General features: G+C 42.5%; 1 protein-coding gene across 1 annotated transcript in view; it reads left to right on the top strand.

The window, feature by feature from the left end:
- The window catches only part of GPR50 (G protein-coupled receptor 50), a 70,086-nt gene extending 52,336 nt beyond the window's left edge, over positions 1-17,750 (top strand). Inside the window, exon 2 of the mRNA XM_073358717.1 lies at positions 16,882-17,750. Coding sequence (XP_073214818.1) covers positions 16,882-17,750 — 869 coding nt within the window. The remainder of the gene's footprint in view (positions 1-16,881) is intronic.
- The last annotated feature ends 324 nt before the right edge of the window (positions 17,751-18,074 follow it).

Raw genomic sequence — 18,074 nt, 5'->3', positions numbered from 1 at the left:
TGATTTGGTCCATTTTTACATAAAACTAAAGGAAATTTTGAAACGAGCTTTTTTTTTTCAAACTGAAAAATCAAAATATGTTTAGAAAAGGTTGAAATGAAACTTAATTTTGGGGGGGAATTGTTTTGTTTGACATGAACAGTGAAATCAACACTAATTTGCAAAACATTTTGTTGCCAATTTAGCATTTTGCACCAAAAAAAGTTTCGTCCAAAAATTTTCCTCCTAGTTTTAGGTAGGTACCCAGATCCCATTGATATACAGTGGGAATTGGTTGCCTAACTCACTTATGCTCCATTGAGAATCCCAGCCTGCGTATAAACCAGTATAACAGATCAGAATCAGTTCTACAAGAATCATAAGCCATATGAATCTGTAAATCAGGTACTGTATATCTTGTCCATACTCTGGGTTTTATCTTTTCTTATCAAGATTTGCATACTCAAGTAGAGAAGGACTCCAACAGCAGAATATCTATCTGGATTTGAAACGTTTTCAAACTTTGGCGGTGGGGGTTGGGATGCAAGGTTCTGATGCTGATCCATTTCTAGTTTTAAGCTATTTCAAATCTGAAAATGGCACAGTAGAGAATAATTTAAATCTTAATTTGAATGTCTCTCAAATTAAAGCCCCAGGAGTATGACTCTTAGCATACATAATAATATATTTGGCATTTCATTTTCCTTCTGATTTACATTTCCTTGGATGCCTGTTGATGCATACAGAAGATCTTGCAATGATTGCAGTAGGCTTTGAAATCCTACATAAAGCATATTATGCACCCAGGGTGCACTTATTAATTAATATTTTAATAAAATATGACTCAGTGTTGTGGAAGACTTCCGACATTATTTGTTCCACAGATTTAAATCTAACCGCTATTAATTTGTCGCCCTTTCTCCTGAAAGGATTTGGCATGATAAATTCAATCATTGTCTATACAACATTTTAATCATGAAGTTTCTGTTGTGGCTGGTTAACGGTGAAATAGTTTAAGGCCTTTAAGTGCACATAACAATTTCAAGATGTTCTATGCTGGTTTTCGCTAGCTGTATGTTTTTTGCTTTATGGGGTAGTGCCAATACAAATTGGCCAAATTAATATCTAGTGTAACAACTGAATTAATGATTTATGGCTCTCAAGGTAATGGACCTGATTCTCCATTGCCTGGCACCTGATAGTCACTTTGCACTGGTGGAAAAGTCTGTTAGAATGGTAGTTTTGCATCCAGTTTGCCCAGGTGTCGGTGCCTAAGCAGGGTTAAAAGTTGTACTGGCCCCAAAATGGAAAATGTTCTTTAATGAAAAATATTGAAGTCCTCTTCTTCCCTCCCCCTCTCCAGATTTCATAAATAAACAATGCAAAATTTCCACAAGCTTCTTTTGGAACTTTGTTCCACTTTGCCTCTGAAGGGAGGAGGGAAGGAGGAGAGAGCATGTGGAGTGGAATAAAGGAAAAATTATGAAAAATGTACAGTTTTTTGGGGGTTATTTTCCAGTTTTGTCAAAAAATAAAACTTCTAAAAGGTTTTGGTGGAAAATTTTAGACTTTTTTTGTTGGGCATGGGGGTGAAGGGAAGAGGCCATCTTTCTTTTTTGGGGTGGGTTGGGGAGGGGAAGGGAAATGTCAACCAGACTTAATTGTATGTGGAAAATCAGGTTTGGAAATCAGGGGAGTTACATCAGGATGTAGCCCAGTACACCTTTTAAATTAGAGAAGCCTGTTTTGAGCAAACCCACCTCTGCTTTATCTATAATTGCACCTATACAGGCTATTGTCTAACTGTGTCTCTTTTCTTCTTTTCAGTTATTTTCTCTTCTCTGTCCCTGGGTCTTTTTCTATGTTGCAATATTATTCTCTTGAGCACCTCAGGTTCTCCAATGTTGCTGGTGATTTTAGACCCACCCTTCTGAGCTCTGCATAGAATCAGACCCTCCTTTCCATGCTCAGGATGGCTTTATGGTCAAATGGGGCCTTAGCTTCGTTTCTCCATCCCCACTTCCTTATGAGTACTTGTTTCCCTTTCCCCCTCTTTAATGCTGCTTTCCACACCCTTCTCTTCCATTGCTTAGTGACTGGGGACAGAACTAATTCTCACACAAGGCTGTATACTTTTGGCCAGAAATGGTGTCCATTATGTGGAATATATATACCAAGAACATAGTAAATAAATATTGTGATAAACACTGATCTGTTTAAGCAGCAAAGACCTGTGACACCTTATTGACTAACAGACTTATTGGAACATAAGCTTTTGTGGGTGAATACCCACTTCGTCAGATGCATGTAAACTGATGTTTGTTATAAACCTATTCACCAGTCACGTCAATGGGGAGCTGGGTGCATATTTAGTGGGGGAGAGAGACCCTAACTGAGGTCCCCAAAATGACTTCAAACTTCAAAACTGCTTCAATATTTTTGAAGTGTTCAGGGTCATGAGGCTGTATCTCAGTTTCTGCCTTGCTTGGAGAGAAGCATGAGCTTGGAGTTTAAAATATTTTACAGTCTGTAGAGAGGTTAGATGCAAAAATGGAGGAAGAGGACTTCTGAGATTTCCACCAAGGAATTATTATGCAGACCTCCTTTCAGGCACCTGCTCACTGGGATGTGGTATGTATTGGCCTCAGCCTTGCTAACTGCCCCCAAGCCCTGAAGAACGCTGCCTTCACTTGGCCACCAAATAGATCAATCAAAACCCAGACTGTTCAGGTGACATCTGAATGGCACTCTTGACATGGTAGCGCAGGTGTAGGATCTGAATTAGCAGAGACCTCGTGAGGCTGTGGTACAAACTTCCTCTGCCAAATGTGAAGTCTGAGTGCACAACTCCAGAGTAGTGGCCTTGAAGAAAATCTGAGGGTGAGGAATATGGCTCAGAAGGACATAGATTCCCCTGCTGGCCCCTCCTTACCAGTTATTTTATACAGCACTTACCTGATGCAGTGTTTGAGCTCATAAATTACGCTGTTGTGTTTAAAGTGGCTAAAATGAAGAAGGAATTTTTATGTTAACGTTTCTGAATTAGATAAACATTCAAGACAAACGCAGTGTGACTCGGATATGATGCGATGGTAAATGTTCATGTGCTTGTGGAATGTGAATTGAGACCTATTCACACTGTAACTCCTCTGGAATTGGAGTGGTAGCATACTTCATGATGGCTTTCTTTATTTCCAATGTATATTGTGACCACATTCTTCTCTGTAGGGTCTGATCATGACACTGTCACTCATGTAAATTGTGCTTAAAAGCACGATTAAGGAATACTCTCGTGAATGGGGAGTTTGCAGGGTCAAGCCCTTGAACACTGTTTCCCTGGCAGTTTTATGGGGCAGACCTTGAGTTTTCTAGTGTAAATGAAGAGTAAATCCTTCAGTGAGTTTATTACTGATTTACAGTAGTATACTTGAGATAGATTCTAACTCTCAAGGAGTAGACCTTATTTGCAAAATTTAAAATGTATAAAGGAAGGCTCCTAGCTAAAACCCTTTCCTAGTAGGTAGTTAGCAGTCTGTACCACTACTACTGTTATGTTATCCTCTCTAAAATGCACATGCATGCCCACTCCACAGCCAATAATTTCCAGTGTGCTCTATTTATAATGGTCATGAGTAATAGGAACATGGGAACTTCTTAGAATGGAAAGAGGCCAGACAGGGATGTGTAGGACCATCTATTGTTGGACTCAGGAGTAGTATCCGACAACACTCTTTTCTCTTTCAACTAATGCCACTTAAATTGTTGTTCCTCTTCATCTCCCCGCATTGTAGCTCTTGGTAATTTATTTCACATGTTAACTTTTCATCTAAAAGAGAAATTCTGCTTAAATGTGGTGGCTGTCTTGTTTTGGTACCAAACCCTTTGTGCTTGTTGAACATAGTGTCAGATACAACCATTGCACAGTTTAGTGCAAACATTATAAGGTGACAATGGCAGAGGTCTTTCCTGAGGCCACATTAATAATTGAAGCCCCAATTCAGAACAGCATTTAAATGTTCTTCAGTATTATCCCAAACTGTGGCCTTTATACCTTATGACCAAAGCACAACCCTCCCCAGATTCGCTCTGGTCTGATACTATTTTATTACTCTCTCTCTTGAAGATACCTTGCAAGACACAAGTTTGTATGTTTAATAGGAAAGTTGAATCTGATTAGTATAGTATCAGTGGGAAGGCAAAAGCAACTAATACATTACATGGTGGCAAAGAAGCAGGCTTGGATGAGTGCTTGAAGTGCATGCTACACAAAGTATTCTGATAAATTTATATTAACTTCCTGAGACAGTTGTTTTCTCACATCTAGCTGAACCTTCCATTGCCTATCGTCCAGTCTGGGAACATGAATGATCACCAGCTATAGACTTTGAATACTGCTCAGACCAGCCAGCTGTCTTTAAGATCAGAGTCAGAACAATTACTCAAACTCCAAATTACTAGCTGCTCTGCTCAAAAAATGTAGTTTTTGTAATGATCTCTCTTGGACCAATAAGGGTCTGTGCAGAATCAATGACAGTATGGCTGTGCTCTTCCAAGAAGCTCTGGAATAAAGACATCTGGGGTTCCATTTTTTTGTATCTACGATTTCCATATAAAACCTGCTCAGCTTACAAGCAAAAAGAAGTTTCCCGTTGTCGAGGGTTCCATGCATAGTCCCTTTTGGGTGGCCTACTTTTGCCAAACTGGCTCTCCTCTGTTTAACTCAGAGTAGACCAGTTCATCAATTTAACATAAAATAATTATTCAGCCCCTAAGCTCTGGGCTTACTGTCTTCCTTATCTCCCATTTGTTTACTTGAAAACAGCCTGAGATAGGGCTATTGTCCCTCTGCTGTCCCAGGCCCGTCTGCTTCCCCTTCTCTCCTGCTCTCTTTCCTTTATAGCTGGGTGTGTTTTCCTTATTGGTCCCATCTGTGGGGGCTTGTCTCCATGACTGGCAGTTCTGGCTGCTATGCTGCAGCGCAATCAGCCTGGCTTCCTGTGGGCGGGGAAGACGCGCGCTCTCTCCCTCTCTTCTACCTAGGTTCCGTGTGGGGTTTGTAAACTCCATGATACTCCGCCATCTCCCACTGCCAGCCCTGCAAACAACTTGGACTGGAGAGAATCATGGCTAATATTATAGGTCCTGCAGGTTAAATTAAGCCTTTGGTTACAACTGTGCAACATTCATTGCTTACAGAGGATTTCTATGCATGTAGTTGATTGGGCCTGACGCTTGATACAAAGTTTCTTAAAGATGCAGAAGAAGGAAGAGCATTCAGCTCCCTTTTTTGTTAGTTGTTTGCTCTGCAGAGCTAACAGGAACAGTTAAGCATTATTTTTGTCACTAAAGTTGGCTACAAATTCAGCTCTGCCTTTGGATTCACACTGGTTAAAGACCTGTTCAGTAGAAAGCTGATACCGGCATGTGGTCACTTTTCAGACTAGAAATGCACTTTAACCAGCAGCAATAGCTGAAGAGCACTATTACATCTCTTAAATTGAGTTCAGACATTACTTCAGAATGGAGGGTAAAACAAAACTGGCCAACTGAAAAGAAAAATAGCAGATTTTAAATTAAAAAAAATAATCTAAACCTTAAATGCACGAAGGATAATTATTAGTGATGGGTGAACCAGTTCATATAAAAATGTGAACTTCTACTAAGTGGTGGATTTTTCACCCTTTGAGATTTCAGATCGAGACTGGATGGCTTTCTGTGAGATATGCTTTACCCCAGCACAAGTCATTGGGTTCAATACAGGAGTAACTGGGTGAATTTCTCTGTTCACACAGGAGGTCAATCTGCATGATCTAATAGTCCCTTCTGGCCTTAACACGAAAATAAGAAATTACCCAGACTGTTGCTCCGTACATGAATCAAGGGTGAACTGAGCCTTTTTGGATGGTTTAAAGATGGGGTAGTGTAACTATATATTTTCATTCATGCAAATCTCTGAATTTCCATAATGCACTTGTGTCATAAATATAAAGGGAAGGGTAAACACCTTTAAAATCCCTCCTGGCCAGAGGAAAAACCCTTTCACCTGTAAAGGGTTAAGAAGCTAGGATAACCTTGCTGGCACCTGACCAAAATGACCAATGAGGAGACAAGATACTTTCAAAAGCTGGGGGGAGGGAGAAACAAGGCCGCTCTCTCTGTCTGTGTGATGCTTTTGCCGGGGACAGAACAGATTCTTTTTACTTTATTAAAATTCTTCTTTTAGGAACCTGAATGCTTTTTCATTGTACTTAAGATCCAAGGGTTTGGGTCTGTGTTCACCTATGCAAATTGGTGAGGATTTTTTATCAAACCTTCCCCAGGAAAGGGGGTGTAAGGTAAGGGAGGATTTTGTGGGGAAAGACGTTTCCAAAGGGGCTCTTTCCCAGTAATATACCGGTTAGACGTTTGGTGGTGGCAGCAATAAAGTCCAAGGGCAAAAGGTAAAATAGTTTGTACCTTGGGGAAGTTTTAATCTAAGCTGGTAAAAGTAAGCTTAGGAGGTTTTCATGCAGGTCCCTACATCTGTACCCTAGAGTTCAGAGTGGGGAAGGAACCTTGACAACCTGAGATGATGAGCTGAAGTGTTGGTGACCCATGGAAAAAACCCGTCTTTCCAGCTTTATGGGATGCAATGTGAGACACATTGGAAATCTTGTGAGCAGACTTGTCCTCGCAGTATTTCCTAGCCCAGCAGTGCAGACTCGAAGGGGTAGGATTTGGAAAAGCACTTTAAATTTGGTCGTTTTAGCCAAAATGAAGTAATAATTGGACTAGATGCTCAGCTCTGATTTGGAGTTATGCTGAATTATAGCAGTTAAGGATCTGGTTCAAATCTTGTTTAAGAGCAACAGAATTAAACAGACCTGAACTAAGAATAAGTCTAAAATCCGAGAGCAAACCATGAATTTAGTAGTGTAACAGATTCACACCCCCCTGCCCCCAGCAGCTAAGCAGTGTAATACACAGGATATAAGAGGTAAACTTTAATCAGACCCAAGTGCTTGGTAGAAATTAATAGGCTTCCACAGTATACAGTGAGAGCTTTTATTACTCCCTAGAAATATATACTCCTTACCATTACATTTAATATTAAATAACAGGCTGGCAGCCGGTCAGTGTCTGATATATTGGAGAGAACAGTTAAGGATGACAACAGTCACCATGGAAAAAGTGACACCATGTATGGCCATCCCAGAAGCCCAGGTAGAAATTCAGATTTAGCACTGTAGGCTTTCTGATGGTGTAGTACAACTTCATTCCAGAAGCAGCGCACTCAGTTAGAGGGGGACCAAACCTGCATTCATTTGGTGCAGGAAGCAGCATTGATAGTTCCATCTTTAAGGAATGGTCATTAAAGTGAGGAAAAAGCTCTGAAGCAGTAGGTATCTCAAAGCATACCCATAGAAGAACACCTATTGACTCCAGCCATTCCATGACTTTTGAATTATTCCAACATATCTCAAAGGCCCTTCACTGCGGGAAAGGAAAACTTTGAATTAACCTGGAGTATCAGCATTAAACTTTCTTATTTGGAAGGACCTTCACTGTGTCCTTGAATTCAGATAATTCCATTTCCTTTAATCTTACCTCCCACAGATGCATAGACCATTATGAGATTTTTTCTTTACTGTCCGTTCATTACCTCTGTATCATTTTACACTGCACAGCCAGAATTCTGGAACATTTGGCAGGTCATTTACATTTCCTGTTCAACAACAAGAAACTACACTTTATCCTAACCTAAATCCTGATGTAACAATAACCTCAGAGAATTGATTTTTTTTTATTGCCTTCTTAAATGTGCAGCTATAGTACTGAACAAGCATTTGTGGAATATAGAATTAGCTTGCCTTACATAGGCTTTTCACTTGCTTATATTTAATTTGCTCAGTGTCGTCCACCCACACCATGTACGTTATAGCAGTGTTCTTAAAACGCTATATTTGTATGTGATAATGGAATTGATCCTAGTCCCATTATCGAAGGACTGTTCCTAAAACCCCCTTACTCAAGGGGGTTCAAATGAATCGTTAGCCCCGCCGAGGCTATAGCTACCTTGTGGAGCCTATGTCGACATAGCTATGCTGGCAGAGCCCCCTATGGTAGATGCAGTGTGTACCGATAGTTTTTCTACCGGTGTAGGAGCACAACCTCCCTGAACAACATTGTGCCCACAGAAGCACTGTTCTGGGGATTTTGTGGTTATAGCTCTGTCACTGAGGGAGTGTGTGGGTTTTTTTGTTTTTTGTTGTTGTTTTTTTTTCAAACCCTGGCCAACATACCTATAACAATAGAAGTTTTCAGTGTAGACCAGGCCTGCTGTAATGATACAAGGCCTACACACTACAGTTAGGGTTGCCACTTTTTGAATGGCACAAAACTGAACACACCTGCCCTGCCCCACTCGCTCCATCCCCTCCTCCCTCTGTTGCTTGCTCTCCCCCGCCCTCACTCATTTTCACCAGGCTGGGGAAAGGGGTTGGGGTTAGGGTTCGGGGGCAGGGGGGAGGATGAGGACTCCAGCTGGGGGTGCAGGCTCTGGGTTGGGGCTGGGGATGTGGGGTTTGGGGTGCAGGAGGGGCTGCAGGCTCCCGCTGGGAGTGAGGGCTCTGGGGTGGGGCCGAGGATGAGGGGTTTTGGGTGTGGAAGAGGGGTTCAGGCTGGTGCGGGCCACAAATGAGGAGTTCAGGGTGTGGTAGAGGGCGTCGTACTGAGGCAGGGGGTTCAGGTGCGGAGGAGGAGGTGAGGACTCTGTCTGGGTGCAGGATCTGGGGTGGGGTGAGAGGATTGGGGTGTGGGAGGGGGTGCAGGGTCCAGGCAGTGCTTGCCACAGCTACCAGGGAGTGGCCACCAGGTCCCTGCAGTGCAGCCCCTAGGCGCATGGGTGGCCAGGGAGGCTCCATGCACTGTCTCGCAGCCACAGGTGCTGCCTCCGCAGCTCCCATTGGCTGCAGTTCCTGGCCAATGGGACCTGTGGATCCAGCACTGGGGCTCTGGCCGCCCATGCTCTTAGGGGCCACAAGGACGAGGTGGCCACTTCTGGGATCTGCGCAGAGCTAGGGCAGGCAGTGAGACTGCGTTGGCCCTGGGTCCCCGTGACACCGCCGTCCGGACTTTTAGCGGCCCGGTGGGTGTTGCCGACTGGAGCCTCCAGAGTCCCTTTTCGACCAGGCATTCCAGTCGAAAACCAACCGCCTGGCAACCCTAACTACAGTAAGGGCTTGCAGCGTGAGGCCCAAATAATACTAGAGTATTTCCATTACTAACCCAATACATCATAGCTGACAGTTACTACCACAGAGCATTAGTGCTGTGTGCTGTCTGTAGAATATGAAAGAGGAGCGCTAATGTAGCTTTCTGGAAGCTATTTGTATGAATTTTCCTTTACTTTAGAGAACTGATCTGTTGTGTCAGTAGAATGGAGGTCAGTGACATATAAGTGAACATGCATCAAATGGCTAGTTAAAAACATTGAGGGAGGGGGAATATCAAAGCTAATGAAGAGATTGTTGTCATGTGCTGAACAAAGCTTTTATGATCTTATAGTTTGCTTGGGGGCAAACATTTAATTTGTTTCCTTTTTGCAGCTTACACAAGCTTTGATAGGTTAAAAACCTTGCGTTAGGTTATAATAAGCCTCCTTCATAGTGATGGCCAGTGAAATTGTTTGCCAAGCCTTAGATTTGCCTCTTTCTGTTGGTCTTTTAGCCTTACTTCTTATTTATATTTCTTCCAAAACATGTTTCTATTTTTCTGTACAATCTGAGAGTGGAAGCTTATTGTTTAAAATGCTTTTGATTATGTGACAGTAGTCGAGATTGTCAAATCAATCACCCCCATAAACCTTTAGCTTTGTCATTGTGTGTCTTGGTGTGTTTTTACCAGCATAGACTTTTGTGCCTGCTGGGACATATCTTTAGTTGTTCTGGCTATGATAAAAAATGAAATAAACAAATGAATTTGATCTCGAGCTAACAAGTTGCCAGTAGTTTATCGGTGTTTTGCTTTTATTATGGAAGTTAAATAAAAGAAAAACACATCAAATAGGACGCTTCAAAGTTTGCTGCCAGGTTTGTGTGTGGAAAGAATAGAATTGTTGGTAGATAACACCACCATTTCTTTCAAGCTGCAAATAATACGCATTTTAATATGGCTAAATGTATACATTTAAGGACAAAGAATGTAGGTCATACTTACAGGATAGGGGACTCAATCTTGGGAAGCAGTGACTCTGCAAAAGATTTGGGGTTGCGGTGGATAATGAGCTAAACATGAGCTCCCAGTGTGATGTTTTGGCCCAAAGAGCTAATGTAATCCTGGGACTCATAAATGGGAATCTGGACAAGGAACAGAGAGGTTATTTTACCCCTGTAGTTCATACTGGTGCAACTGCTGCAGGAATACTGTGTCCAGTTCTGGTGCCCAGAATTCAAGAAAGATGTTGATAAATTGGAGGGAGTTCAAAGAAGAGGCACAAAAAATTAGATTAGAAAACATGCCTTATAGCTATAGACCCAAGGAGTTCAGTCTATTTAGCTTAAGAAAGAGAAGGTTAAGGATGACTTGATTACAGTCTGTACCTACATGGGGAACAAATATCTAATAAGGGGCCCTTCAATCTAGCAGGAAAAGGTATAACACGATCCAATGGCTGGAAGTTGTAGCTAGATAAGTTCGGATTTGAAATAAGACGCAAATTTACTGGTGAGAGTTATTAACCATTGGAACAATTTAGCATGGGTCGTGGTGGATTCTCCATCAAGTTACAATTTTTAAATCAGGACTGGATGTTTTTCTAAAAGATCTGCTCTAGGAATTATTTTGGGGAAGTTCTATGGCCTGTCAGGTCAGACTGATCACAACGATCCCTTCTGGCCTTGGTATCTAATCTATCTATCTATCCTAACTTTTTTTATCCTCAGTCTAACATAATTTTCTAATATTTCAATTTCCTTGATGAAGGAATGTGGAGGCGGTGTGTGTGTGTGTGTGTGTGTGTGTGAGCAGAGCTTTGTATGGACAAAAAAGGACAAGGTAATTACTTGCCTTTCATCTGACTTGCTCAGGTGTATCGAACAGAGACAGTTTAGAGAATGTCAGTTCCTCCTAAGTGGGTGGATGTGAGGTTTTTTTTTTCCATCCAGCATTTAAATCAGGGATTCCTATGATGCAGCCAGAGGGCCAAATGTGGATCCATGGCCCAGGACTATTGCCTCTGTAATTGTAAGGAAAAGAGAGAGCTCCATAATTAGAACTCAAACATCAAGTATTTTCTATTAATCCATCAAGGCAAACCGTGAAAATACAATGCTTATTTGTATTTTGATGGTCATTTATTCTCTGATGAAAATGATGCACATTTGTATGGAAGCTGAGTGCAGCTTTAGGAATGCAGACAGAGATTGCCAAAGAAGACTTTCAAATATTGGGCCCCTGGATCGAAACTGCAACTTTAAAAGAACTGAAGTGTGGCTTGTATTATACCGTCCCCATATTAACCCTAATTTTAATAGCTGTTTGGATTTCTGGCATAAAGAGAAGCAATAACTTCTGTTTATATTAGATGACAGTCAAAACCAATTGTGATGGGGCAAGGCCAGATGGCTATAGAAAAGTAGTGGGAGATAGATACATTAGCTCCAGGCTAAACAAATCCCTGGTACCAGGATAAGTTAAATGCAGCTGCTCCAGGTCAATTAAGACACCTGGGGCCAATTAAGAACTTTCCAGAAGGCAGGGAGAAGGCTAGGTTGATTGGGACACCTGAAGCCAATCAGGGGCTGGCTGAAACTAGTTAAAAGCCTCCCAGTTAGTCAGGTGGGGGTGGATGTTAGGAGCTGTGGGAGGAAGTTGTGCTGTTGGAGAGACTGAGTAGTACACACCTTATCAGGCACAAGGAAGGAGGCCCTGAGGTAAGGGTGAAGTGGAGCTTGAGGAAGTGGGGGCTGCTGTGGAGAAGTAGCCCAGGGAATTGTATGTGTCATGTTTCTAAAAGGTCACCTACCATAGCTGATACTATTAGGGTCCCTGGGCTGGAGCCCGGAGTAGAGTGCGGGCCTGGGCTCCCCCCTTTGCACCCCTCCCCCCAATTAATCAGTGAGACTGGGAGACAACAAAGACTGTGCAAGGGAGGATAGATTCTCCTCACCTCCCTCTCTGGCTTATGGTGAAAATGGCTCAGTAGACTGTGACCCTTGTCTCTAGAGAGAGAAGGGTTACATGGAGGGTCACAGTGAGCCTCTGAGGCTAGCAAAATCCACCAGGGACCCACGGAGACAAGGACAGATATATATATAAAGGAAGTTCCTGCTAGGAAGATATAAATGTATTATTTGCAGGCAGGATTCTTAAAGGGGGAAAATTGTAAAAGGATTCTATTGTGACAACTGTGTGATCACTCTAGGTTACCTTTAATATTAAATGGAGCTTTATAAATTAGAAGTCTGTACAGACTGGCAGCCCCATCTTACATACCTGTACTTTCCTGAGCAGCCTCAGAGAGCTAGATTCTGATCTCATTTACTATAAGGTAAGGAAGAAATCAGCATCCTGCCCATTGACTTCAGTGAGTGCCTGACCACACGAACAGTGCCTTTGATGTTAAGGAGACTGCTTGTGCAAATAAACACGACTCATGTGAGTAAGGATTTTCAGGCTGAGGCCCCATCCTGCTAAGGCCCCTTCTTCTTGCAGGAGAAGTTCTTATTCATGCGAGCAATCCTGTTGGACTCAGTAGGACTGCTTGCATAAGTGTTGTAGGGCTCTTTGTGTTTGACATTTTGAGGCCCAGATCCTTAGCTGGTGTAAACTGATGTCGCTGTGTTGACGCAAATGGAGTAATGGCCATTTCCACCAGCTGAGGTTCTACCTTTTGATTCTGCAAAATTACACTCCCATCATGAGTGCTCCTTTAGAAATTAGGGTGGAAGGCTTAACTTCACTGGGGCTACTTGGTTGAGTAAGGGTTTCTCAGTATACAGGGGATATCTTTATCATTTTAAACCCTGTTTCTAATAAAGCCATCTCTCCTTATCCCAACCCAGGTGCTCATAGTGACACACAAAGAAACCACTATCCGAATAACAAACATTCTTGTATGTTCCAATACACAACATAATCAAATAACTCACCCCTTCCCCTTTCTGGGAACTTCATATCTTCATCTAATTTTGTCTCTAATTTGATTCCCCTTTTACTCAACCACCCCAATTTTGTGAGCAGATTTGAGCAAAATTCACCACTTCTCCAGGGGTCTGCAAAATGATTTGGTGCCTGATTCAAAGCCCATTGATGTCAATGGAAGTCTTTTTCTCTTGACTTTTGGTGGGTTTGCTGTCAAGCCTGTTGACATGCCAGCTCAGGTAGGGGATATCTAGACAGAGGGTTATCCCAACTGCCATGGAAGACTGTACTAGCTCAGCCATGAATTCTTTGTCAGGATCACTGGTAGCATGACTTGTCTCTCCCTGGCTTCTAATAGCTCTGTTACTTCTATGTATACTTAAGTGATGCTAAAGGTCTGAAACCGAATGTGAAATACCCATTGTGCAGTGAAGCTGATGCTTTGGAAGAGAACCCCTGTAATTTTCCAGTTCATTTTGGTTTAATGTGTTTTCGCTGTTTCCTATTCTCAGGTTTCAGAGTAGCAGCCGTGTTAGTCTGTATTCGCAAAAAGAAAAGGAGTACTTGTGGCACCTTAGAGACTAACCAATTTATTTGAGCATAAGCTTTTGTGAGCTACAGGAGCTGTAGCTCACGAAAGCTTATGCTCAAATAAATTGGTTAGTCTCTAAGGTGCTACTTGTTTCTATTCTCATAACTTTTAAAATGAAAAATGGCTTTTCAATTAATACAAATATTTTGTTTCCTTGGAATTTTATTTTTTTACTAAATAGCAAAAGTAGAATTTCTCAGAGGTTTTTTATAACAAATTTTAGTGAGAAACTTTATTTAAACTTTTATTTCTTGGGAAACTTCAACAATAATTTTGAAAAGCTTCTTGCAAAAAGTTTGGCATTTATGACGGACTCTGCTCATTTTTTGTCTTCATTGGATTATTTCTTCCCTTTGTTGCTTCTACACCTTGCAAATTTTCCCTAAACTTTGTAGCACATGATAAAGTGTGAATCCCACCTCTTCCTCCTCCTCCCCCCCAATGTGACATTTCATCCTCTTGTCCCCCTGCTGAACTCAGCCTGCACCTGGTCACGTTCTTGACTAAGCACGGCTTTGTGATCTGCCCAGTCTGACACTGGAGGTGCTTCTGTTTTGAAAGGAAGAAGACAACTGGTGTTGGAGTCTCAGGAATTGTCTACACCCGAAAGGTAATTCAGATTTAAAGTGCAATAGCTATTCCAGAAAAATTCCATGTGTAGACAAACCCAAAGGGGTTAGTCTCCAAAAGCCGCTCTTTTTTTGGAGCTCTTGTCCCTATCTTCAGTCCTGCCAGCCTTCCTTCCTTCCTCACCACTGCTGCTTTTTTCTTTTCAAATCTTTTCCAGACACCTGTATATTTACTTTGTGGTTCATGCTTCTATTGGCAAGGCAGTAGGCAGACCCTTCATACATTGGGCAGGTGCTATCAGTTGCTGACTAGCTTCCTCTCTCTGCTGCATTATAGTGGCTGTTCTGCAGGACAGGTTATACAGCTCTCTTCCTTTATTCCTTCATAGAACGCATAGATGGCAATGTCTGCAAGACAAAGAATTAATTGGAACCAGAGTATTTTCAGAAGAAAGGGGGATAACATTTCAGTCAGGAGGAAGGTACAACCCAGACCGTGGCAGAGAGAAGCTTTAGTAAAATAGTCCAATTGAACCTCAAGAGTTCTGATCTGGCAAACAAACTATGTGAAGACGGCACAAAGGGTTCATCTCAATTCACTTGTATCTTACCATATATAATGCTGTGTAACAGGCCTATAGACTGTAGGTCACATCCCCTTCTAGTTTCTAGTTCACATGAGCTGGTGGTCTCCTATGGCTGCTAGCTCAAGCAGTAGACGTCTGTTCAGGTGGTCCTGGCTTCAAACATTGCTGATGTGCCATAGTGGAGGTTCTTGCAACTGCAATCCAGGATCATAAGAAAATACTGTATCTAAGCAATTGTGGGATTCCACCCAGAATAAGCATAAAAATGGGAAAGATTCTTAACCAAGCAAGATCCCTTCTTAAGAGGAAAATTCAATCCATAAGCAAGTGTAGGTTTCACCTTGTCACTTAAAACCACCATGCAGGCAAACCAACAGGCATTCACTTTTTTTTTATTTCTAAGATCAGATTCTTGTGAGTGTTCACATTTCCCATTGCAGCTGCAAGAGATTCACAGAAGACTGGGATGGGGATTGGCCCAGCATTAACCTTAGCATTTAATATCTTCCCAAGTTCTCTGCTGTCAGGGCTGTATGTTATACCTTTGAGGTTAGAATCGGAGAGCCCTTGTGTGGGCTTAGAAACCTTTCTCTGGGGAGGAAAATAGAGGGAGCTTGAAGATTTCCCTGTAACTCAGAAAAGTGAGGTCTCGTGATGAACCCATTATCATACGGAGGGTTCAGAATGAATGGCGAATAACAATGTTTTGTAAGGCTAATTAGTTCTCCTTTCAGTGTAAATCCAATGTAGCTCCGCTAACTTCAGTGGTGTTACTCTGGATTTACACTGGTGTAGCTGAGAGATTGGCCTGTCCATGTTAATTTTTCTTTGCATAACAGTAGCTCTGAGGGACATGGCCCCACTGTGCTAGGTGCTGTATGAACAAAATATTAATGTTCGTATGAGAATTTTGATGGGAAAATCCTCAGGATCAGAAGCGTCTCTTTCTCACTATTGAATGTAAAGAGAGGAGTTTAATGATCTATGATTATTACTTTTTTTTTTTATTCACGGCTGCTCTGTTGAAGACACCCAGTACGAGCATGCAGTGCTAACTCAGTTGTGTCTGTTACAACCCTAAAGAATTCTTCCTGGTGAACTTTCTCCAAGCTAGTGTACTGGCCCCAAACCTTGGGTCCCACGTGCTCCTGGTTTGCTAGGGCTGGGCAGATTTTAGTTTCTGGCTCTGGGCCAGTAGGCACACTCCAGGTACAGACCACATGTCTGATACCCCTCTTGGTAGTGGGGACCCCACAGTAGAAGCACCAGCTCTCCCAAGCCTCTGCAGTAGCTGTTGAACTCTCCTAGAGTTTCACTGAAACTGTGGACCCTCTGGTGTAGTTTCTCCCTTTGGGGACTGTGTGGCAGTGAAAGCAAAGGACACACAGACTCTGCACAGGAATTTGTAAACACACACACACTTTACTCTTAGACAGCACAAGGGCTATACAGAGCCACAAAAAACAACAAAACCTGCCTGCAATCCCTGTCTGTTTCATCACTAATCCAGGAGCCCTTTGGCATGTGGTCAATGTCTTTTCCAAGTGGTCCAGTATTCCTCCTTGTCGCCTCTGGTCCTGGCGTGCTCCCCACCCTCTATGCTAGAGTGACTCCTTTTCGTAATATTGCAATCCCCTTTGTCAGGTGATCACCCCTATCGGCATCAAGTGATCTGTTGCTTGGTTAAAAGCCCACCTGGGAAAAGTAGTTTTTTAATTTTTGTTTTTTGTAGTAGTTAAATAGCTAGCTTATGTGCTTAAGGGGTTTCTATTTGAATGGAAGAACATCCAGGTTAATGAGCCTTGATCGCTTTCCTTTGTTAGCCTTCCGCTGGCTGCAGAAACTTCTCCTGACACCACCTGAGGTTTGCTAGGGCTGGGCAGATGGGGAGGCTGCAGGGCCAAGGTGAAGGCCCAGAACCATTTTACAATCAAACTGGCATTCACAAAACAAACTGGAGTTCGTATTTTTGCTATAGATGTATACAAACCTATGCTAACCTGTCACCATCTCTCTTCTCCCTTTTTTGTAGGTAACCTCTTTGTCGTCAGTCTGTCTGTAGCAGACCTAGTAGTAGCGGTGTATCCTTATCCTCTCATCTTGAGTGCCATTTTCCATAATGGATGGACGCTGGGAAACATGCACTGCCAAATCAGTGGGTTCCTCATGGGCTTGAGTGTCATTGGGTCCATTTTTAACATTACAGCCATAGCAATCAACAGATACTGCTACATCTGCCACGGCCTGTGGTACGATAAACTCTTCAACCTGAAGAACACCTGCTGCTGTCTTTGCCTCACCTGGATACTGACCGTGGTGGCAGTTGTGCCAAACTTTTTTGTTGGATCCCTGCGATATGATCCCCGGATTTATTCCTGCACCTTTGCCCAGACTGTAAGTACATCATACACCATAACAGTGGTGGTGGTTCATTTTATAGTCCCCCTGTCTATAGTGTCATTCTGTTACCTACGGATTTGGATTTTGGTGATTCAAGTCAAGCAGCGGGTAAGACAAGAATCCAGGCAGAAGCTAAGAGCGGCTGATGTTCGGAATTTTTTGACCATGTTTGTGGTTTTTGTCCTCTTTGCCGTGTGCTGGGGGCCGTTAAACTTCATTGGTCTTGCTGTCTCTATTAATCCTTCGGAAGTAGTGCCAAAAATTCCAGAATGGCTCTTTGTCCTGAGCTACTTCATGGCCTATTTTAACAGCTGTCTCAATGCTATGATATACGGGCTTCTCAATCAGAATTTCCGAAAGGAGTACAAAAGAATACTACTGACTCTATGGGCTCCGAGGTTGCTGTTCATCGACGTGTCGAAAGGTGGGATGGAGGGACTGAAAAGCAAGCCCTCCCCAGCTGTAACAAACAACAACCACCAAGCCGAAATACACTTATGAAATCAGAGCAATGCTGTGTATTCTGGGGTACAGTTGTGTATATAGTATGCAAAAGCTTTTCTACCTGTACATTTAAAAGCTGATATCACGGGGCCCAATACCGCCAGGATTTACTCATCCGAGAACTGGGTCCGTTCCTACACATGGTGTCTGAGTGCCTTACTCACTCACAGAAGTACAGCTTTGAGTAAGGATTTCCAGGATGGAACCCACAGGCTTTATTTTTTCTATGCCATTTTTCACCACGTGCCTAGGTGACTTTGATGCACTTGCCACACTGCTTCTCACAGATGGTTAGTACCTAAGCATTCAAAGCACATGTAG

This window comes from Lepidochelys kempii, chromosome 9 (genome assembly GCF_965140285.1).
Source record: "Lepidochelys kempii isolate rLepKem1 chromosome 9, rLepKem1.hap1, whole genome shotgun sequence".
NCBI lineage: Eukaryota > Metazoa > Chordata > Testudines > Cheloniidae > Lepidochelys > Lepidochelys kempii.
Note: the sequence above shows the minus strand (reverse complement) of the source record. Positions and strands in the feature narration are given on the sequence as shown.